The sequence below is a fragment of the Pipistrellus hanaki genome, assembly GCF_964339955.1.
Source record: "Pipistrellus hanaki genome assembly, chromosome: 11".
NCBI lineage: Eukaryota > Metazoa > Chordata > Mammalia > Chiroptera > Vespertilionidae > Pipistrellus > Pipistrellus hanaki.
The window spans coordinates 67,989,156-68,014,346 of NC_140513.1; the positions used below are offsets into that span (position 1 = coordinate 67,989,156).

General features: G+C 42.1%; 1 protein-coding gene across 1 annotated transcript; it reads right to left on the reverse strand.

Moving 5' to 3' along the window:
* Nucleotides 1-1,092: 1,092 nt before the first annotated feature.
* LOC311629757 (protein FAM240B-like) lies at nucleotides 1,093-25,191 on the reverse strand (the record flags this gene model as incomplete). The annotated part of the gene is made up of 3 exons (XM_084898139.1): nucleotides 1,093-1,186; nucleotides 15,727-15,872; nucleotides 25,165-25,191. 3 exons carry the CDS (start codon nucleotides 25,189-25,191, stop codon nucleotides 1,093-1,095), a joined length of 267 nt encoding a protein of 88 aa, XP_084754265.1.

The following is a 25,191-nucleotide window of genomic DNA, read 5'->3' on the forward strand; positions in this document are numbered from 1 at the left end:
CCAGCTGTTGTTTACTGTTTCTTGATTGTCTCCATATTGTATAAGAGCCCACAGCAGCGTCCTGAGCATTGCAACCTGGCTCTGGTAACTGTGGTGACCAAGAACCACTTCCCAGCCCTCATGGCACCCAATTGCTCTCTCAGCCATGCTGAGCTCTTCTAGTTTCCCAGGGGCAGCAGTTTATATATTTACCACCAGATGGCATTGCTAGCATCTGCCACCTCACCCCTGGTACCTCTGGCCACCTGGGTTTCCTGTCCGCCCAGGGCTCCCCACTCTGTCCTTTCCCCTAGAGAGGAATTCCTGGGCAGAGGAGGCCTAGTTACTGATGGAATCCCTCCTGCCTGTGATCATGATCTGGGCCTGAGAGGAGCTGCAGTGAGGGTGGCTTGAAATTCCAGAGCATGTCTGGGGACAACTGGAGCTGCCATTGCTATTGCCCCTGAGAACTGACCAAGATGGGGAATTAACTCAAGGCACACCCCAGCGAGGCCACTGCAGCCACGTGTACTAAGCATTGCTTTGTTGTCACTGCTTATTTCTAATTAAGCCTGTTTATGAAAAAAAGCGATCCAAATCATATGAAGAGAAAAGACATTAGTTCCGTTTATTTCCAAACCACATCTTCTCTTTATAGTAATTGCTTTATTTCTGTAAGTGGTTGCATTTTTGTCTTCACACACAGGGGAGACAGAAAGCAATTATTCTATTACTGTTTTTCCTAAAGACTAAGGATCCAGGTTCCCAACAAGATCATTGCCTTCTGTCAGCTTAGATAAGGCATCCAGCTTCCACAAGGAAAGAAAAGGTGGATATAAGCTACCCTGCATGGATCTGTGAAGCTGAGGGATTGCTGTTCCAGGAGCTTTTGTAGTAAATCACCGGAGCTTCATATCCCAATGGCAGTCATCCTTCTCCTGCAGGGAGAATGCATTGGGTAGTGACTTCCATGAGCACAGGAAGGATTCGCATGTGAATGGGAGAGCAAACAGAGTGTCCTGCTCAGTAAGTGGGCATAATGGAAGCATTCTTGTATCTCCTATCAAAGTGCCCTTGGCTTTGTATCTGTGAAGTGGAGGAGGCAGGAGGCTGTCAGCCCACAGTGTTTGCCTCCTGGGGCTTCTCCTCAGGATTGTCCAGCATCCTCAGTCTTTCCTCCAGTCTTCTTTTCCATCCTTCTCTGAGCCTGAGGGGGAGAAAGAGTACATGGGGATTAGTGCACTTGCCTCCGTGTATGCTGGTCCCATAAAAGTGTTTTTTTCTTTTCTTTTCTTTTCTTTTCTTTTCTTTTCTTTTCTTTTCTTTTCTTTTCTTTTCTTATAAAAGAACATCATTAAGAGAAACATCACTTTTATAAATTAGTGAAGAAAAAAATGCATAGCAAATGAGCAAAGCCTCTGAATATATAATTTCCCCCCAGAGTTTATTTCTTCCTATATAGACTCAATGTAATTTCAACCAACGTCCCATTTCTTGTAGATAAGAATAAGTGAATTCTACATTTTATATGGAATGGCAAAAGTAATAGATTAGCAAAAACAATTTTGAAATAAAAGAGAGTTGGAGGATTCACACTGCATGATTTTAAGACTTAGTATAAGGCTACCACCATCAAGACAGTGTGGTGTTGGTGAAGATTTATTCCAAATAGATCAATGGGTTTAAATAGAGAGCCCAGAAATAAATATACATAAGGCCAATTGCTTTTGACAAGGGCTAAAGACAACTGTATCCTATCTAATAAATGAGAAACATGCAAATTGACCATACCTAGGCTATGCCCACAAGCCATGCTCACCAGCCAATCAGGAGTGAGTATGCAAATTAACCCAACCAAGATGTCAGTTAATTTGCATACCCAGGCTCAAAGCAAAGACTGAAAACAGTGTAGAAGGAAGCCAAGCACCGCTGAAGTCAGAGAAGCTGTGGAGAAGCAAGCAGGACAGTGGGAAAGGGAGGGAAACAGGTGGGGTAGCAGACAAGGCTGCAGAAAGCCCTATTCTTCCAGGAAGCTTCCTGCAATGGGCCTCCAATATCTATCTATCTATCTATCTATCTATCTATCTATCTATGCACACACACACACACACACACACACACACACACACACACATATGTTTTAACAAATGAGAAAATGAGGCGAGGACATCATACATCCATATTCAAAAGAAAAGATGAACTTTTACCCATATTCCACATCTTATACAAAATTAATCATAGATATAACATAACTGTAATACTAATACTTTTAGGAAAACACCCACAAAATGATGTCTGTATTATACTCCTTGGTATAAGGAAGAATTCTTAGATACAAAACAAAAGGCATGATTCATTTAAAAAAATAAGATTTGGGACTTAGATTTGCTCTATAAAAGATGCTTCAAATAAAATAAAAGACAAACAGAGAAAAAAAATATTTAAAAATCACATATTCATGGACTTGGTACCAGAATATATAAAATTTCAAACTCAATTGGTAAAAACTTTGAACAGACATTTTACCAAATAAGTTGTATGGATGACAAATAAGCCTATATAAGATGCTCAACATAATTAGAAAAATGTAAATTAAATCCACAATGAGGTACCACCCACCTCATAGAATGATCAAAACCAACCAACTAACCAACAAACAAACCAGATACCAAAACCCACCAAGAAAAACACACAAAAAAGAGAAATATAAAAAGAAAAAAAAATCTTGCCCTAACAGGTTTCACTCATTGGTTAGAGCACTGGCCCTTAGAATGAATGGTCATGGGATTGATTCCACTCAAGGGTATGTACTCTGTTGGGGAGAGTGTGGGAGGCAACCAATTGATGTGTCTCTCTCACATTGATGTTTCTTTCTCTCTGCCTCACACCCTTTCTTCCGTTCTCTCTAAAAATCAATGGAAAAATAACCTTGGGTAAGGATTAACAAAACAAAAAACTCTCACAATGAAAGCCAAAACAGCCATTGGCAGGACCCCTGGAAGGTCAGGGGTTGCCACTATGATGAGGCAAACAAACCCCACCCCAAGCAGTGCAGCTGTACTGCCTATGGAAGCTGCAGAGATTCAAGACTGGAAGACCACACAAGTAAAAATCTTCCAATCCAGCACCAACTGTTAGAAAATAGTAGAAAGACCTTTCAGAGATAAATGTGTAAGCAAAGGAGGACAGCAAGTACCATGAAGAACCACAGTAACAAAGATGACCAGAAAGGAAATGAAAATTCATCAGAAAGCTAACTGGAACACATGGAAACATGTGATATATATAACAGAGATTTCAAGATTGCAGTTCTGAAAATACTCAACAAGATGCAAGAAAATACCAACAGAGAATTCAGTGCACTCAGAAAACAAATCAAGGAATCATATGAATACTTTACCAAATAGATTGGAGTTTTAAAAAAGAATCAATCAGAAAATCTGGAAATGAAGAGTGCCAATAAGGAAATGGAGAATAAACTACTGACTATAGAAAACAGAATCAACAAGATAGAGGAAATAATTAATGATATTGAAGATATGAAGCAAGAAATGATGCAGAGGGAAGAAGAGAGAGACCTGAGCATACAGAAAAATGAAAGAGCTCTACCAGAGCTATCTGACTCCATCAGAAAAGGTGATATTAGAATTATAAGCATTGCGGAGAAGAAAGAGAGGGAGCATGGGATGGAGAGTCTATTATAATAAAACAAATAGTGGATGTCAATGTCCAAAATCTATGGAAAGACTAGATCCTTGAATCCAAGAAGTAATCAGAACACAGTTATGTCAATCCAGACAGGCCCTCTCCAAGGCAGTTGGTATTAAAGCTGTCAAAATTAGTGACAAAGAAGAAAAAATTATCAGAGCAGCTATGGAAAAGAAGGAAGTTGATTTACAAAGGAAAACCCATCAGAATTTTATCCAACTTCTCAACAGATTCTCTATAGGCCACAAGAAAGTAGAACCAAATATTCAAATTCTGAAAGAGAAAAATTACTGGCCACAAACAATATATCCAGCAAAATTATTCTTTAAATATGAAGGAGAAATAAAAATATTCCCAGACATACCGAAGCTGGGGGATTTTATCATCAGAAAATCTCAATTTCAGGAAATACTCAAGGGAGTTATTCTACTTGAAACAAAGACCATAAAGTCACAATACTATTAGTAAGATCACCAAGAAAAAACAAAACAAACTTACAACATAAGAAACAGGGAGAGTTTGTGACAAAAATATAAAAAGGGAGGGGGAAAGTCTGAAGTGACAAAGAAAGATGAAGATAAGATGCAGTAAAAAATGAAAATAAGAAAACAAATTATGGTGTATATGCAACTTCATTTTTTATAAACCTAACTATGGTGCACAAATCCATGTACCAGGGGTTCTCTCGGCCTGGCCTATAGGATTGGACTGAAACTGGCTCTCTAACATTGAGGGGTCCAGGATTATGAGAGGGTGCAGACTAGGTCAATGGACCCACTGGTGCATGATTGGGGCTGGGGAAGTTAGTCAACCAGGGAGGGGCTGCAAGAGGGCTCTAGGGTGTGTCTGGCCCATCTCACTCAGTCCCAATCGGCCAGACCCCAGCAGTAAACTAACCTACTGGTTGGAGATGTCCATTCTCTGGTGGTCAGTGCACATTAAAGCCAGGAGTTGAGTAACCTTGGCATATCATTAGCATATTATTCTTTGGTTGAACAGACAACTGGACACTTAGCATATTAGGCTTTTATTATATAGGAACCACACACAGAAATCCCCAAACCAGGATATATAGCTTAAAAACAGAGGAAACTGAAGAAAGATGTATGGAATACATCAAACAAAAACAACAGAAACACAAGGAAAAGAACCAATGAAGGCACAGAATTATCATAAAACAAAAGATTAAACCGGCTATAGGAAATCCTCATACTTAATGGAAATGGTCTGAATTCACCAATGAAGAGGCACAGAGTAGCAGAATGGATCAAAAAACAAAACTCAACCATATGCTGCCTACAAGAGACATATCTAAGCTGCAAAGACAAAGTAATAAAAGGATGAAAAGGGATTTTTCCAAGCAAACAACATTCACACAAAAACAGGTGTGGCCATCCTTACATCTGACAAAATAGATTTCAAGATCACAAAGATAACATGTGACAAGGATAGGTACTTTATAAGGACAAAGGGAACACTACATCAATAAGACATAGCACTTCTAATATATATGCACCCAATCAGGGAGCACTGAAATATATAAAACAACTACTCACAGAACTAGGGGAGAAATTGATCAAAACACAATGATAATTGGGACCTTAATACTCTATTGACAGCTCTAGACAGATCAACCAAATAGAAAATCAATTAATAAATATTGGCCTTAAATGAAACACTAGACCAAGTAGACATAATTAACATTTACAGAACCTTGCATCCGATAAAATCAGATTGTGCATTCTTTTCCAATGCACATGGGACATTCTCATGGGATACATGTACATGGGATAGACCATATGTTGGTCACAAAATTAGCATCAACAAATTCAAGAAGATTGAAATTATACCAAGCATATTCTCTGACCACAATGCCTTGAAATTAGAAATGAACTGCAAAACAGACATAAAGAAATCTATAAATATGTGGAGATTAAGTGATATACTACTGAAAATTGACTGGGCCAAAAAAAAAAAAAAAGGAATAAAAGATGATATCAAAAGATATATAGAACCAAATGAGAATGACAATACAATATATCAAAACCTCTGGAATTTGGTGTAAGCAGTAATAAGATGGAAGTTTATATCATTACAAGCCAAGCTCAAGAAACAAGAAAAACCCCAAGTAAATAATGTAACATCACACCATGAGGTAATAGAAAGAGAGAACAAAAGCAACCCAAAGTCAGCAGAAGAAAAGAAATAATAAAATTAGAGCAGAATGAAATGAAATAGAGAATAAAAAGACTATGAAAAAAAATGAATAAAACAAAGAACAGGTTGTTTGAAAAGTTTAATAAAATTCAGAGATCAACCAAAGGATTTGTATGCATGCATATGAGCATAACCAATGGACACATATGGGGGAAGGAGGTTGAGGGCATGTGCTGGGGGTGGGGGTGGGGAGAGGTGAATGGGGGTAAAACAAGACTTATGTAATAATACTTTAAACAATAAAGAATTTAAATTAAAAAAATTGACAAACCACTGTCTAGACTCACTAAAGGAAAAAAGGGAAAAGACCCACGTAAACAAAATCATAAATGAAAAAACTCACCACAGACATGGCAGAAATACAAAGGATCATACTAGAATATTATGAAAGACTATATGCCACCAAATTCAATTAACAAGATGAAATAGATAAGTTTCTAGAAATATATGACTTTCCTAGACTAAATCATGAAGAATTGGAAAATCTAAATAGACCAATCAGCAGTGAGGAAATTGAAACAACCATAAAAAACCTGCCAAAAAACAGAAGTCCAGGACCAGATGGTATCACCAGTGAATTCTACCAAATGTTCACAGAAGATTTAAAATCCATCCTTCTCAAACTCTTCCAAAAAATTAAAGAAGCAATCTTTTACCATATTCTATGAGGTTAATATAACCCTGATACCAAATTTTGGCAAATATATAACAAAAGAGAAAATTACAGACCAATATCTCTGATGAATACAAGTGTAGAAATCCTAAACAAAAATACTTGCAAATTGAATATAACACTAAATCCAAAAAATAAAGCATCACAGTCAAATGGAGCTCATTCCAGGACACAAGGAGGGTGCAACACATACAAACCAATTAACAGAATACACTACATTAACAAAAGAAAGGATAAAATTCATATGATCTCATCAATGGATGCCCAAAAAGTTTTGATAAGATACAACATCCATTTACAATTAAAACACTCAATAACAGGAATAGAAGGAAAGCACATCAACACAATAAAGGCCATCTATGATAAACCCTCACTCAATATCATACTCAGTGGTGAATAATGATCACCTTTCCTCCAAGATCAGGAACAAGACAAGATGTCCACTCTCATCACTCTTATTCCGCAGAGAGCTGGGAGTCCTAGCCAGGGCAATAAGGCAACGGAAAGAAATAAAAGGCATCCAAGCAGGGTGCCTTTTTACACATGACATGATGCTGTATATAGAAAACTCCAAGACATCACTAAAAACCATTAGACCCAGTAACAAATACAGTCAAGTTGCAGGATACAAAATCAATTGCCATTCTGTATACTAACAATAAAACTTCAGAAAAAAAAGCACAATTTCTTTTGTAATTACAACCAAAAAATAAAACACTGAAAATTGACTGGTTTATTTAAGAATAAATTAACAAAGAATGTGAAACACCTACAATATATACTGAAAATTACAAAGCATTATTAAAAGAGATTGAAAAATACACAACAAAATGGAAAAATACTTTATGTTCATGGACTGGAAGAATCAATGTAGTCAAAATGGCCATATTACCCAAAGCATTACACAGGTTTAATGCAATCAACATAAAAATCCCAAGGTCACTTTTTAAAGAAATAGGATGAGAAATCATCAGGTTTGTATGGAACTACAAAGACCCTGCAGAGACAAAGCAATCCTGAGCCAAAAGAATGAAACTGGAGCACAAGAGATTTGGTTGGAAAGCTGTAAGGAGGACTTTCTTAGAAAAGGACAGTGTGTGGAAGGCTGCCTGCCCTGTGTATTGGAATTCCGACTTAGAGGAGACTTAGGGGAGTGACGGAGACAGTGTCCCTGATTATTCCTAGATGTTTCCAAACAAACCTGTGTACTCGCAGACCCCGGGTGTTTCCTGGAATCCTTATGCTCGATCCCTGAATGCCCTTGCCTAGAGGACAATGTAACCTGTGTCCTCCCAAGGTTACTCTCCCTGCTGACTGTATCTAAAGACAATAATTCCAACACAGTAGGTCCTCGGGTTACGTAGGAGATCTGTTCCTACGATGCCACGTAGTGTGATTTTAACCATAAGCCGGAACCCACCTACATAAGTACCTGTGTCACTCACATGGAGCACATACACAGCAGTAATGAAGTGAAACAGTAAAAAAAAAAAAAAAAAAAAAAAAAAAATTAAAGAAAGATTACAATTCCTGGTCTTTACTTGTAGTACATAAGTAATAAAAAAACAAAAAGCACATATGTACGTACGACAAAATGATGGAACTTTAAAAAAAAAAAAAAAAAGGGAGATGGTGACCATGAAACGATGTATGTCAAGTCCAACATACATCTAAGGACTGCCTCAAAGGCCTAACGAGGGAGGCAGTAGAGGCTGCTCTGGCTACTAAAGCCAGGGGCTTCTTAGCCCTCTTCTTGCACAGTCAAACTGTGTCTGAGTGATCTGCTCATCTGTTGTTCAGGAGCTACTGGCCTGCCCTAGTAAACTGATTTCAAATTATACTACAGAGCTACAATAATCAAAACAGCATGGTATTGGCAGAGAAATAAACACACAAATCAATGGAACAGAATAGGGAGCCCAGCTATCAAACCGCATGTATATGGACAGACACAGTAGAGTAGCAATACAACGGACATGACAGCTTGAAGAGAACTTTTTCCATCTGCCTAGAAACATTGAACTCACTTTTCAAATGGAGACCAAATGGTATTTCCCACTATTGTTCCAGATTTTTCTGCTTTGTGGGGGAGTTGTAGTTACATTTAGAAACACCAATTACCCTTGATATATAAGGGGTTTGACTAGAAAGGAGGATGGTGTTCATGAGATTCTTGAACCAGAATCTTGTTCTCACTGGGAACCAGTGGAGATGAATGGGGCACATAATGAGATGCTTTCTCTCATGTGCTCGGCACAACATATGTGTGTCAGCCTGAATCCTCCAAGTAGCAGATTTGGAGGATTGACCCACAACAAATAACTGGGGGAAGGAACAGAAGTGGCAGGGAGAGCCTCCAGACTGCCATGATGGGAAAGGACAGCGAGAAGGAAGGAGGGCTGAGCTGGGAAGAGCCCACACCAGCACAGCTCTGAGAGCTTGTGCCTGAGCAAGGGCAGCCCGCCTGAGGAGCCCTGCCATGTGGGAACTGCCCAGGACTAGTCTCTCATGCTGTGACCAGTCATTGTCGAGGAGCAGCTGGGGTAAGTGTGGCCTCAGCTCAGACGCAGTGCAGATCCAGAGAGGTGGCCCCGGAGCTCCATGCGGCGGTGCTCCCCATTGCAAGTGATCCTGGAGGAGCTGGAGGAGCACTCTGTGGCCGCCCCAGTGGAGAGAAGACAGCAAATAGTCATCCCTGTCGTCGGGGAATTGATAATTACTGAGTTCCTGGGCTCCCCTTTCAGATCTCAGTAAGCCAAGCAGAACCTCTGCACTGCTGCTTTAATATGAAAGGTCAGATGATGGTTTTGCCTCTCCTGCTGCAGCACAGTAATGACGTGCCTCACAGTTGTCTGTCCTTAGCGAGGACAGATGGGCCTGATTTTGTTTTCCTGTGACCAGTAGCTCCCGGTGGGTCAAGTCACAGGGCAGACCATGTCCACGGTCAGCTTGGGCTGGCAACCCTGGCATCCCACTGACCAACCCAATTTACCAGCCACTTTCCTCACACATTCAGTGTGAATCAAAAAATCTAACTAATTTTTTATCATTGGTTATTGTTTGTAGATGAACTCTTATTTTATAAAAAGATTGAAATACTGATTTCACCTGGCTCAGAGCTATGAGTTGAATGTTTTGTCACCTGCCGCTGACAGCATTCTGATGGACACAGATGAAAAACAGGAATCTGAGCAGAGGAGGTGCGTGGTCTTGTGTTGAGGCTTGCTAACCCCTCTGTCCACTCAGGCCACCAGATGTGACCTCTCCCTGACCCTGTGGGTTCTGCTAAGTCCCAAGGAGGTAATTTGAAGACTCCTTCTTGCATAGAAGCACGGCACATTTCTCAGTTAAAATTCCAGGCTGGTCACGTAGACTCAGGTGTCCCTGTAATTTACCCTCTAAAGGGACAGGCTGTTGGAAAGTAAGTGCCATCCACAGTTACTGCAGAATGATAGGTGCACACTGGGACTGTCTCCCAAGCCAGGCACACGCTGCACTTGGCTTTCTCAGGTTGCCTCCCTCAGTGATTTGCAGGCGGTTTTCACCTTCTCCCACTTACGCCGTGTTGTGTCTTTGTAGCTGCACTGGGAGAGAGCATGGGCGTGTGCAGTTCTGGGGTCACACACTTTGCCTTGTGACCTCAGCTCCAGGGCCTCTGCCAGTGCAGCCTCCACCAGGAAAATGGCTCCCCTGCATCCTCCGGGCCTGTGACCCCGCAGGCAATTTACGGGCATGTCTGAGACAGACACCATTTCCCTCCACCACAAGCCCTGGCTGGTAGCTCAGCAAAGTGAGGGGGACACAAAGTAATGCTGACCTTGTTCCATCAGCACAGGGGTTGGAAGAGAGTTTCCAGGTTTCTGTCTTCCTTGTTCACTAGGACATTTCTTCATGGCACAAGGACTTGCATTTGCTGAGTTAACAAATGTTCTTACTCTCTTTTTGGTTTGAAAACATTTTTTTCCCTTCCATTTTGGTGCAACCTGGCTCATGAGGGATATATTGTATGTGGATGTGCGTTTTGTGTTTTAGAAAAAAATAATGATAAAACCACTAAGTCGTCATTCATTATTTACCAAATTAGGAAGAGTTGGATTTTATTTGCTGTTCATACGTGTAACAGTGCTGGTGAGTGAGACTCCAGCACAGAGGAGGGGCACAGGAAGCTGCCTCCACTGCCCCCTCTCAGGCCTTCCTCTGCCCCACCCAATGCAGCGACTCTGCCAAGTCTTTAAACTTTTATTCGGGGGACAGAATAATGACGTCTTTCAGGAAGATCACTTTTTTTTGGTCTTTTTAAATATATATTTTTTACTGTTGATATTATTACAGATATCTCCCATTTCCCACTCCCTTTACCTCCCTCCTCCCAGACCTACCCCCTCTATCCCTTGACAGGTCCTCACCATCCTATTGGCCGTGGCCATGGCTATGCATGTAAGTATCTAAGTTCTTTGGTTTATCTCTTCCAGCACTCCTCCCCATCCCCACATCGAGGTGCATCACTCTGTTCCATGCCTCCATGCTTCAGGTCCTGTTTTATTGTTCAAATTATTTTGTTCATCAGATTCCACAAATAAGTGAGATCATGTGATTTGTTCCCTGAGATTGGCTTAGCTCACTTAGCATAATATTTTCCAGGTCCATCCTGCTGTAAGAGATCTCTTATTTTTTACAGCTGCATAGTATTCCATGGTGTAAATTTCCCACAGCTTTTTGATGCATTCATCTACTGATGGGCACTTGGACTGTTTTCAAATCTTAGCTATTGTAAATGACACTGCTATGAACATAGGGGTGCATATATTCCTTATGATTGGTATTTTGGTTTTTTTAGGATATATTCCCAGAAGTGGGATCACTGGGTCAAACAAGTTCCATTTTTAATTTTTTGAGGAAACTCCATTCTGTTCTCCACAGTGACTGCACCAGTCTGCATTCCCATCAGCAGTGAAGGAGGATTCTCTTTTCTCCACATCTTCCCCAGCACTTGTTTGTTCATTTTTTTAGGATAGTTATTCTGACAGGTGTGAGGTGACATCTCATTGAACTTTTAACTTTCATTCTTTGGTAATTAGTGACTTTAAGCATTTTTCATGTCTCTTGGCCATTTGTATGTTCTCTTGGAGAAATGTCTATTCAGGTCTTCTGTCCATTTTTTAATTGGATTGTTTGTCTGCCTTTTGTTGAGTTATATAGTACTTTATATATTTTGGAAATTAACCCCTTATCAGGTGTATCATTGGCAATGTGTTCTCCCATACAGTGGGTTCCCTTTTCATTTTGATGCTGCTTTCTTTTGCTACACAGAAGCTTTTTATTTTGATGTATTCCCTATATTTATTTTTCCATAGTCTCTTTTGCCCTCCAAGATGTATCTGTAAACATATTGTTATGTGAGATGTCTGAGATTTTACTGTCTATGTTCTCCTCTCACAGTTTATGGTTTCTCACCTTGCATTTAAGTCCTTTATTCATCCTTATGCTGTAAGTTGGTGATCTACTTTCATATTTTTGCATGTGTCTGTCCTGTTTTTCCAACACCATTTGTTGAAGATGCTGTCTTTACTCCATTGTATGTTCTTGCCTCCTTTGTCAAATATAAATTGACATAATGGTGTGGGCCAATTTCTGGGTCTCTGTTCTGATCCATTGTTTTATATGCCTGTTTTGTGACTGTACCAAGCTGTTGGGGTTATAATGGCTTTGTAGTATAGCTTGATATCCAGTATTGTGATCCCTCCTACTTTGTTCTTCTTTCTCAAGATTGCTGCAGCTATTTGGGATCTTTAATGACTCCATATAAATGTTTATAGTGTTTGTTCCAGCTCTGTGAAGTATGCCATTGGTATCTTCATAGAGATTGTGTTCAATCGATAGATTGGTTTGGGTAGATAGATATTTTTCTCTGCCCTCCCTCTACTGCAGCCCAAGGTGAGTGGCTGCACATGAAATTTTGTATTTAGACATTTCCAGTTGACTCTCTCTGGCAACAATAACCCTACTGCTTTTCATAGTCAGGTGTTATGTGGGTACCTTTCTCAGTTCTGGTGCTCTGTGCTGGGAGCCCAGCTTGGGCATTAGACCCCAGAGTTCTCAGTGGGAAACCCCCCATAGCTGAGATGTCTTCCCAGGACTTTAGCTGCTGTCTGTGGGAGCCCTTCCTATCAGTCTCAATATGGTCTCCACTTTCCGTCCTGGCCTATTAGGGTTCTCTCCAGCTAGTCTTCAGTTGGCTATTTAGGATAGTTGGGGTTTTTTTTAGTTTTTAATTTTTTTTTAAATTTTCGTTGTATTTCCAGGTTGGTCCTAGGGGCGTTTCTGTATCACCTCCACTTACTCCACTGCCATTTTTTAATCAAAGTTCACATTTTAAAAATTTATTATTTTGCCTATAGAAGAAGAGCAAACTAATCCAAACTTTGATTAGGTCATTTTGGTGGCACATGGGAGCCTGGAGAATTAATGCATTTGCTTTATGCACCATTTGCATTTGGTGGCCTTTTCTACATATTTTTTTCATTAATTACAAAATGGCACAGTAATGTTATAGAAACTTTGGAGATAATAGCACACACACAAACTCTGCCATCCCAAGAGTCAAATATTACCACTCTTAATATCTGAGTGCATTGTCTTCTAACCTTCTCCCAATACTTACAGGTAGACTTTGTATGTGTACATATACACAAGTATTTTGACCAAATTAGATCATGTTGCAAGTTTTGCTTTTAATATTGCACCCAGGGCTTCTGGAAGGGAAGCTGTGGTAGAGAGTTCTTACTGGCATCTGGTTCCATCAGTTTGTGGACCAGGACTGAGTGGAGGAAGAGGGCCGGGACCCCACCACCGACTCTTCTTGCTCCCCTGGAATCCCCAGGACTGCTTGTGGGCTCTAGCATGCAGAAGAGCCTGGTTTTTACATTACACGGGAACGGAGCTGGCTTGGTGGCAAAACTAGTGTCTGGGTGTGGACACAGGCTATTTCCCCTCAGGAGCTAAGGAAGGCTTTTATAGGTAAACTAGTGGCGCAGTGCACAAAATTCCTGGGGGGAGGGAGGTGTCCCTCAGCCCAGCCTGCACCCTCTCCAATCTGGAACCCCTTGACGGATGTCCGACAGCCCCGTTAGGCCCAGTGGGATTGTGCCTAAGCAGTCAGACATCCCTCTCACCTGCCTGCATTCCTGATTGCCCTTAACCGCTTCTGTCTGCCAACCTGATCACCCCATAACCACTTCCCTGCCAGCCTAACCAACGCCTAACTGCTCCCCTTGCAAGCCTGATGGCCTCTAACTTTCCGCCTCTGTATGCCTGGTCCCCCCCCAACTGCCCTCCCTTGGAGGCCTGGTCCCCCTCAACTGCCCTCCCCTGCAGGCCTGGTCCCCCCCCCAACTGCCCTTCCCTGCATAACTGGTTGCCCCCAACTGCCTCCCCTGCTGGCCTAGTCACCTCTAACTACCTTCCCTTGCCAGCCTGGTCACCTCTAACTGCCCTCCCTTGCCAGCCTGGTTGCAGCTAATGCCCTCCCCTGAACACATGGTCATCCCTAACTGCTTGTTCCTGCATACCTGGCCACCCCCAACTGCCCTCCCCTGCAAGCCTGGTCCCCCCCAACTGTCCTCCCCTGCATGCCTGGTCACTCCTACCTGCCCTCCTCTGCACACCTGGTTACCCGCAACTGACCTCCGCTGCTGGCCTGATTGCCCACAACTGCCTTTCCGTGCTGGCCATCTTGTGGTGGCCACCTTGTATCCACATGGGGGTGGCCATCTTGTGTTTTGAAGTGATGGTCAATTTGCATAATATGCTTTTATTACATAGGATGTTGATTCAGCACATGTGAATTACACTTGTTTTCAGCTCAGCATGCTAAGAAACATGGAGGCACGGTGTCTTGCTGACTAGCAGAATGCCCAGCTGCCACTTCATTTGCGAGTGGACATCTTGTCAAACAGACCACTTGGCTGGGGTGTTCCTGCTTTAGGGGCAGAAAACATAGACCTTCTCTGGGAAACAGCTGTTCCATGTGCTGCAGGGACCTGCACACGTTCAGGCAGGTGCTGCCCTTGTACTCAGAGCAACGTTGACACATATGACACATGTCTTCTCACGCAAGTAAGTGTCCCCTCTGAGCCAACTCCTTTGGCTAGAGCACAAGTTCATTTGCCAGTGAGGAAAAGGCCACATTAGCCTTCCCCCACAGACCTTAATATGTATAACCCAGATGTAGGGGTCTTTCACACACATACCTGTTGACCTAATCCTGAAATTTAGTATAATCTCATGTGCTGGGGATGGTAACAGGTGGGGTAGAGAAGATATTCTGTACTTCATCTAGCTATAAACAACAGAATCTCATTGTTATTTATATAAAAATGCTCATTTTGTCTACAAGTCATTGGTTCTCAATGGGGTGTCAATGCCTTCCAGGCCACATTTGTTAATGTCAAGATATAGTTAACAAGAATTATCTGACCCAAAATGTCAAATGTGCTGAGGTTTAGGGACTCTGGTGTAGATTGTGGTAAGACTGAATTGGGAGAGGAGTTTAACATGTCTTTAACTTTTGAAACTTTATGATATTCTGACCGTAAAATGCATGGTGGCCACAGAAGGACTGTCCATCCCAGGACTTGCCCTCTCTCAAAAGCTTGGCTGCTAAGCATCTGGATCAATCCTGCTCCTGTGACCCCAGCTCTTACTTACCTAATAGTCCCATGTGAATCCCTATTTTCTCTGTCCTAACCCATCCCATGGGAAGGGACCAGGCAGCTGGGGACCACATCCACAGACTAAACAAACCCACTGGGATTATTCAAACTGTCCCAACGTGTGTGCCTGCCCTTCCTCGCATTTCCTCGCCTTTCCCATGGAGACCAGGAGAGGCTCTGGCTTAGCCTGTCCCTTTGGTTCTGTCTCTGCCCCCTGATGAGAAGCTGGTGCTTCTGCTGTGGCTCCACGTACCCCTGGTGCCCCTCCTAAGACCTCATTCTTCCTTCTTCTTGGCAGCAGCGACTTCACCATACCACAGCCCACACTCTCACTCTCAGAACAACCGGTCATGAAAACATCCCGTCTCTCCATCTTCACATCTGGTCTGTTTCTGGGGAACCCTACTTTTCAAAAGTAGCAGAAAAGCACCCACATACTTCCTCAGGGCGCTCCTTCCCTGACGCTCTTCCTCCAGCTCCCGATAGTAAGTCTGTTTGCTTATTTCTTTTTCCCAGAAGCTTTTGAGCTCGTGACAAGTTTCACAGCAAAAGACTTCCCGACGGATGTATTGATTGTTCATCCCCTAAAATTAAACAAAAAGAAAATAACAAATCTCAGCCCCTCAAATAAAGCCACTCTAATTTGGGAATAGAGAAAGATGTGCTTGAATGCAGTCATTGCCTTTTAGATTTTTATTGAGTCTGAACAAGTCACACAGCCACTCTGAGCCTGTTTTCACAAATATAAGTGTGGGTAATAATCAGAAAATATTGCAAAAAGAATTGAAATGAACAAAAAGGTGTTGAGTAACTGTTCCAGATTATCTGGTTATATATAGGCCAGGCACTTTCATTGTCCTTGAACTGGTTTACAACTCTGTAAATTATACAAAAAAATATGGTAGTACCAGTCATTCTTGAACATAGAAATTCAAATACATTTTGTCAGTGGGATGTAACTTATATTTCTATAGATACCAACCAATTTTTCATAAACTTTTAAATTCATTTGACAGTTCTTTATTGCCTATATGTGTTTTCTAAAATTCCCCTTTAAATACATTGTAATATCTTACTAATTACCTCATTAATTAATTATTAAGCTTGGTACAATACTTGAAATGTTTATTTTACATTGTCATGATTTTAACTTTTTAAAAAATTATCCTGTAACTGTTGCTTTACAGTTGCATGTGAAACGGGCAACATGTGCAAATAGTGAATAGACACTCAACAATGTTATGCCCTTCCCATTCTTCCTCAGAGAATAACAATTACTGAGCACATAGCGTGAGATGGGCATTTTACACAGACAGGTTCATTTGATCCTCACTACAACTCGGAGATGGGTTATTCCACACTCACTGGTCTGATGAGAAATCAGAATTTGCCTGTCGTCTCATTACTGAACGTGAAGGAATGGGACTGTGAACCTAGGTTTGTCTATCTTATAAGTAGATGCTCTCTCCTCCATCAATCCTCATGACAAGAGATGGCCACTGGGAGCTGAGAATGAGGACAGACAACTGTAGCCATTATTATGACTTCAGTCCCAAACGCTGCCTATGCTCTGAGCCCACGTTTCTCTATCCATGAGGTGGAGATTAAATGTGATCAGGTAGAGGGAACTGCCAACACACTGCCATCCACTTCCCAACATTCATCTACCCAACAGCCAGTGCGTGTTTGGGCGCTCACAGTCTGTCCCTCCCAGGGAATCACCACCAACGTTCTCACTGTCTCTAGTTTACTTATGATATTAAATGCTTTGCTCCTTATCGACTCCGCGTATATTTAAGGTTTATCTACCTCTGTTGCTGAGCTGACAAGACTAGAAATTCTTCAATCTCAGGGGCAAGATGTTTCCTTTCCTGTCCAAAGTCCAGTGTGGGGCTGTGTCCAGAGAAGCCTTTAGCAAAAGCTCTTGGTGGTGAGGTTCACCCCTACACCGTTGAGGATGAATGTTTGGGAATCACTGTGAACAGTCACTGAGGGATGCCCGACAGGCCTAGGAAGTGGTTATGTTACTACAGTTGACAGTGGCCACTCTGATAAAGACTCAAACCCCAGGTTATTGCTAAGCCTAACTGCTTGTTTTGCTGGGAACTTCTGGGAACCTGAGCTAAGATCATGCTGACTTGTCAGAACTGCTACAAGGGAGATGCATTCTGTTTCAGATGGCTTGTAACATCCTCCACCACCACCCCTCCTTTATTTCTTTTTTTTTTTTTACTTGTTTTGGATTTGTTGCTCCATTTACTATGCTCAGTGAGAAGCATATTAGTAGCTGGGATCATCTGCTATATACTGTTAAGAAACAAAATTGATATCAGTTTTAGAAAAACATCAGAATATAGCAGGGAGCAAGGAATGAATGGTGTCCAGTTTTCCCTGTGAGTCCTGACTGCTACTCCCTGCACCTGCAGAGGGCGCTGAGGAGAGCAACAGGCATCACTTTCCAAGTCCTGCTCTCAGTGGGACCAGGGAGAAGGGAGAGCACTGTGAGCTCCTAGAGACAGGTGCATGGTGCTTTTCCAGTCACAGAAATAAATCCGAAGGAATGTGCGGACATGTGACCTTTCAGGTACCCGAAACCTCCCGAATCACTTCTAATATATCTAAGATCTTCTTAGAGATATGTCTTATTTTTTCCGGAGGAATTTTTCAAAATGAGGTGTCTCCATTTTGCTCTTAAGCCACATTTAAAATAAAACTCGTTTATATTTTTGCAGTCATTCATCTAAATTTCAATTAGCTACTTTCATCCCGTGGTGTTTGCAGATGGGAGGGAAATGGACTTCCCAGGTGACCTCTCCTGACATTCTCTAAGAATATAGGACTTTTAAAATTGATATTCAGATAACTGCGTTTCCCTTCACCCTCAATGGCACAAAACTCAGCAGCAGCAAGTGTAAATAACTACAATGGCTGGAAGTTCACATGAGTGAGTCATTCTGGTTATCTTCACAATAAACTCTTAGGAATAGTAGCTTCTTCCCCTTTAAGAATATCAGGATCACTGAGTTTGCTTTTTGTATTCCCAATTTTGATATAAACATGATACAGAGACATATTTCTCTTTTTTAACATAGAGTAAAGGCATTGGGATTGGCAATGATGCCCACCCCCGGAGTGACAACAAGGAGTGACAGTGACTTAGGGATGAAGCAAGACTCTTCTCACTAGTGGCCAGATAAAATCTGCTGACAGGCCCCCAACTCCTGGGTGGTGGGCTGCTGGTCTGTGACATCTGGCTTATTGCTATGCTCCTCATTGAGCTCACGTTGAATGCCATCAGTCCTCAAAGTGCTGTGCAGGCCTCAGTCATTGCTCAAGCCCCACCCTACTCCAACTCCATGCTCATCACTGGCTCATGACATGGCAATCGCTACAGAGATGGTGCTCCTGGGAAGAGCTGGGCGGCTCTAGAAGCACACGTCCTGGTTAAACTGTCTGAGCGTGTGAAGATCATTATTCTTTGTCAAGGCGGGACTAGCTGAGCTTTTTTCAAGATTATTCCATGATATTACAGGGAGACAGACTTCCTTTTCCCTCTCTAATACCTTTGTCAGAGGAGCACACTGCAAGCAGTTTTATGCATTTCATGATAAGGACATACACATAGACACACACACAAACACAATGCTCATGGGACATTGACTCTTCCTACACCAGCACTTTGTGAAGTGTACCCCTGACCATCCTGCACAAACGCCCCTCCCATCACCTGGAAATTCTGCCTCCACAGGTGCCAAGGACGTGGCTGCCACATATTGCTTCTCAGGTGGACCTTGTCACTCTGCATGAAACACCTTAAGGGATGATGCTCCTAGGCCCAGGTGCTAAGATGAGGACAGCCTTTGGTGGGATTTGCTTGGTTTCTCCTCCCATCCCCACTCTGGGCCCCACTGGACAGAGATTAAGATGAGATTTCCTTCATCCCCTTTCCTCTTCACAGATGGAAGTGGGAGCAATGTGTGAGAGTGCTTCTCCTCAGCTCAGCACCTTTTAGAAAACATTTTCTTTGTAACCTCTCCTCCACAATTCAGTCAAGCTCTTTGGAGTTAAGTCTTGAGTCCCTGTCCCCAGTTTGCCCTCCAATTAATGTCCTTCAAAGCCTTTCAGAATTTGCTAACAATTTGACATTGGACTTAAGAAAAGGCGCAAGTGAAATAAAAGGCCACGTGGGCAGTAAGAGAGGAACCTATATCCTTCCTACAGCTTAAATACCTCCTATTGGGGGGGGGGGGAATGGCTTTTTCTGTGAATTAACTGTAGATTAGCAGCCAAAGTGCCTGACATAGAATAGAATCTGGCCCACTGTAAATGCTTATCATTATTGTCATCATCAATGCTCATAGCAAACTGCATTGAGTACAGTCTCAAATGCTATCTCATTTAATTCTCAACATACTGTGCTAGTTTCTATTCCCGTATTTGTGGGTGAGGACTCTGTCTGGGAAGTGAGGGACCGTCCCTCAGTCCCAGAGCCAGAATCTAGGGCAAACCTGCTGCCCTCACAGACCGGGTCTTTCCACTCACTGGGTGCTGACATGACACCTGAGTAACCTGAGCCACACACCCTCCTCTGCAGATGCCAGTGAGATACTGAGGACTGTCTTCATGATGACAGCAGCTCGGGGAAGGAAGTCTCATCATTTCCCCAGTTACCGGAGGAGAAGCCAGGCTGAGAAGTTCTAAGTGCTTGTCAGTATCACAGAACCAGTTAATGCTGGTTCTGAACCTACGCTGTCTGGTTGCAAAGGTCCTGTCCTCACCTCCCACAGTTTGAACCTCCTTCCTCTCTCATTCCAGGGAACGTGCACCTGCCCTAGAAAAGAAGACTAGTTAGTGTCTGTCATCAAAAAGGATAATCGCCACAAAAGCCCTGCCAGGGAATTGCTTAGACCCACCCACGTCTAACCGGTGCTCTCAGTCCTGTGAACTTGGTGTGGGGTCTTGGCCACCATAGACCGGACAGCACTCTTGTAGAAGACAGATGCTCTGGGAACCCAGCTGGGAATGAGGACCAGTAAGATCATAAATATCCATCTAGTTAGGTGATTGGCTCAGAAATTAAATTTCCAGCTGCTGTGTAGCTCAAAACTGAGTCCATGTACAAGCTGGAATATGGATCATTACATTAAACTTCCTGGTGTTGACAACTGTGCTCTGAATATGGAAGGAAATGGCTGTGTTCTTAGGACGTTCACAATGAAGTATTTTGAGGTGAAGGCTCATGATGAGTCAACTTATTCTTAAATGGTTCATCAAACTATGTGGAAAGATAAAGCAAATCTTAAAGCAAAGCGGGTGATGGAGGGTGTACTTGGGTTAACAGTATATGACAATTCTTTATTTTGATAATACTTTGCAGATTTAAAATTATCTTCAAATAAAAATGAAATAAATAGCCAAAACCGGGTTGACTCAGTGGATAGAGCAGCAGCGTGCAGACTGAAAGGTCCCAGGTTCGATTCCGGTCAAGGGTACGTACTTTGGGTGTGCAAAGAGGCAGCTGATCGATGTTTCTCTGTTATAGATGTTTCTAGCTTTCTATCCCTCTCTCTTCCCCTCTGTAAAAACTCAATAAAAAATATTTTTAAAAATTCTGTACAATCTATAATGATCTCAAAATAAAAAATATTTAAAAAAATAAATAAAAATGACTTTTCTTTCCTTTTAAGAGAAAAATGGTTATTTGGCTTGCTTCTCTCAAATTTACCCCCATCCTCACTCAGACTCTTGTGCAATACACAAACATCAATAGATAAACCCTGGTCAATTTTACCTTTTGACATTCTTTGCAGTGAGCATTTTTAATGCCAAGAGTAAGCAAGGGCTTAAGACACAAGTGGGGGCATTGCAAAAAGACGGAAGAACCATCTTGAAAGCTCTCCATAGCCAAAACTGAAAACAATTTGAGCAGCAAAATAAGTAGCATGATATTAGTTACAAATGAAAGAATGAATCCAAACTCACATAAATTATTGAAATAAATATTGTAAATGAGGGAGCAGCAACTATTGTTTTCAGAACTATCCTGATGAATAAATGCAGAAGAAATGAAGGGATATAAAATCTCCATGAGAATATCACAGTAATAATTGCTACAGGCAGGATCCATTAATCTATACCAATAAAAGGGTAATATGCTAATTAGACCTGATAGACTAGGCATCTTCTGGTTGTCAGGTCCTCCTTCCAGACCAAGGCACTGTGGCAGGGGCCAAGTCAGAGGCAGTTCGGTGTGATGACGATAGCAGGAGAGGGCAGTTAGGTGTGATCAGGCAGGCAGGTAGGTGAGCATTTAGGAGCCAATGGTCCTGATTGTGAGGAATGTCATACTGCCATAACATCCCCCGAGGGGTCCCGGATTAGAGAGGGTGCAGGCCCAGCTAAGGAACCTCTCCCCGCCCCCAGTGGATAAATTTCATGCACCAGTCCTCTAGTGAATAATAAAATTAGTGGATGAAACTTTAAGAAAATGCAGGGTATTTGCATAGTTTCAAAACATCCCTCCAAAAAATTGCTAATTATTGTACTGGTTTTAAAGATGACTACAAATTCCTTCATTGCTCACCCTCTACTTCTTGCATCTGTTGTGACTTGTGACTGATGGGAAAATGGTAACTGCAGTGGAGAAACAAACAGCACCTCAACCATGTGATCAAGGTTCACATCACTGGGAATAAGCAATGTTCATATCACGTGACCCCAACACCATGTGACAGCTGGGACATTGCCTCTGTGGCATCCTTCCCTTACTCCACAAACTTCAGTCTGTTCATGAGAAAACTGTAAACAAACTCAAATTCAAGCAATTATACAAAATACCTAACTACCACCTGTTAAATATGTCCAAAGAAAGACTGAAAAAATTGTCAAAGATTGAAAGAGATTAAAGAGACATGAACCCTAATCTGTGTTATTTCTTTCGTTTAAAAGAGTGGCATGAGTCTGATTGCTCAAAAATAATTGAGTTTCCAGAAACATTTTTTCTTTAAGGCCATCGAATATCTGGATGGCAGGCTCCTTAATCATCTCTCTTTCCCTGTTGAGTGAGATTTACATGACTGTGGTGGTTGCCCCACATTCCTATTGCAAAGGGTGTGCTTCCTAAACAAGCTGGATGACTGATCAATGGAACATAATTCCTCAGAAACCCAAGTGGTGGGAGGGGCAGCCCGGCTGCCCAGGGGAGCAACACAGCTGCACACTGGCTGCTGGTGCTGAGGGGAACCAGGCACTGAGAGCCACAGAAAGACAGACTGGCCTGCACGGTCCCCTCCCTCCCCGAGCACTGCAGGAGGCCTTTGGTTCGCGCTTGGAAATACACACATGTGAAAGTTATCGCACGCCATAATTCACCCAATGGCTCTCTTCAGAAAATCCCCACAGTAACTTGGTCAACAGGTTTCAGTTTTACACCATTAGCAATGATGCTCCTTTAAGGCTACACCAGGAACATGTAAATGTAGTCCTTGGACACAGCAAAGCACTTCAGAGAACTGAAGCATGGAAACCCAGGAGTCACAGTCCTTCACCTCCTTTCTAACTGCAGCCAGCTACCGTCCCCTTAGATACCCACTGTTCCCACCTCATTTATCTTTCCCTTTTATTGAAAGCATGTGTGTGTGTATACAGAGTGGGGCAAAATAGTGTACAGTTGTTCGTACCGAAAACAATCCAGTAATTAATAAATAGTAGAATAATAAACTCTGTTTTGCGTGTGCACAATTGCAAACCCGCTTTTGACGCCCTGTGAGTACATGTCATTTTGTTTCTGCAAGAAAGATCATGCTACATGTACTGCTCTGCTTCTGATGTTTTCACTTAAGAAAGTATCTCCTGGCCAGCCCACAAGGTTTCATAGCCTCCATGGTGTGGGTATGCCGTAATTCATTCAGCCAGTCTTACACTGATGGGCATTTAAATTCAGTCCTGTTTGGGTCTACTACCCAAAAACCCAGAGTGAATCATTCATGTTGTCCACATATATAAACATATCTATAGCACATACTCCTAGAAGTATAATTGCAGGTCAAAGGCCATGTGTCTTTAAATGTTCAGTATGTAACTGCGTATCGACCTCTGCATTTAAATGAGTGTTGGATCATTGGTGGACAGAAAACTCTCTTCCAGGAGGAACGCCCCATCTCTGCTAGGGCAGCAAAGACCAGGCTGTCAGCTCATGTGGCTCTTGTGAAAAGGCACAAGCACTGCTTCTGGTCTTGATCTCCGAGACCACACCTGCATGGCACCCCCAGACAGACCCTGGAAGCAGTTCCAGGTTGCCAAGTGCCAGTTTACTCTGTCAGGTAAAATCCCCAAAGCAGTTGGCACTGAAACATCTGTTCAATTAATGAATAAACAAGCCATGCTGTGCTGAGACCGAGACAGTGTGTGTTTTCATTCTGTTACATTTTACACATACAAACTCAGTGTTAAACAAATAAACATTAACTTTAGTTTCATTGCATTCTTATGCTGATAGGAAAGACACACACTTCGAGGTCAGTGAACAAATGGTCAGGTTCTAACAGTCAACAGATATCTACATGGCCAATTCTAATTCCTATTTTTTCTCTCATTTAAAAAAAATAATATTTGGCTTACAGTTATTTCAACCATATTATTATTAACACATAGTTACTACTTAGTACATATTTAACTGCCTCTTATTTCATGTGTTTCATTGACTATCAGGAAAGCTTATTTTGTAGAATTTGGCAGATTCTTCCCTCAGTGTCCTCACCTGTGAGTTGAGCTATTTGCTTTAGAGGTTCATGGAGGCTCTTGGCTCTAACAGGCAAGCAAATCCATCAACATCAAGTTCAACGTGGGAGGGGCTTTGAATATTAGTTATTTCAGTCCAAATGAGAATACCTGGTTGCCCTACCCATATGGCAAGGGCAATATCAGTATTTGGCAGACTTTTGGGAAAAGGGAACTGCTCTTTGATAAATAAACATTTCTATTTCTCTGTATTCTCCACAGCAAAGGCATTTTCACTAGCCTTTATATCTATTGAGAGAATTGGATTGATTTGCATAGCTCGTTACTAATTTGGAAAAGTCATAATTCCAATGGCAACTCTTAAATTTACTTTGCTAATTAAGTAACACTTAAAGAGTACTAGAACTATCTTTTAATAAATAGTAATCAAATAACATTTGATGAACCTTGACTTTGTGTAAGCACACGCACTTATGTCTAGTAAGGGATTAGATAATAGTTAAATGTATAACCTAAAGCAAAAGAAAATTCCAGTTTAAATTGCCAAGTTCCAGGTTACTCTGTTAGGTAAAATCCCCAAAGAACGTTTATACCTCCTGCCCATCAGCTTCCTGAGAAGCCTCCAGAATTCTGGCCTCTAGTGAATGTTTCCTTGGGACTCAGTTACTAATCAATCACGATGGGACATATTCTGTGTTTACTTAATCTTAAGAGAGCCTTGTTCTGAAAGATAAGAACTAGCTTCTGCTTTGTTACTCTCTGCAACTGGAAACCCATGCATGACTGACAGCTGTAGGTCAGAGGGGAAAAGCGCTCTGGGCCTGGGCATATCACTGCCCAAATGGTGAGGTGGGCCGCTCCGAAGGAGGAGGGACTGAGGCCAAGTGGGCACCAAAGGCACAGGAATAAGAAGCATGTCCAGTGTCAGCCCAGACAAGCTGTTCACACTCCTGACAACACACACTCAGCACACTGTACCTTAAGACGAACTGGCAGGTGAACTAATATCCTGCTGGGAGCCAAGGAGGCCCTTCTCCCAGCCCCACTCCTCACTGCTCAGCTCTGATTGTGAAGGCCACTGGTGCTGTCCTGAGAGCTCCCTGTGGCAGCCCTTTATATGCGGAGTGGAGGACTCACAGGAATCCCTCCACCTTTCAAGGTCAT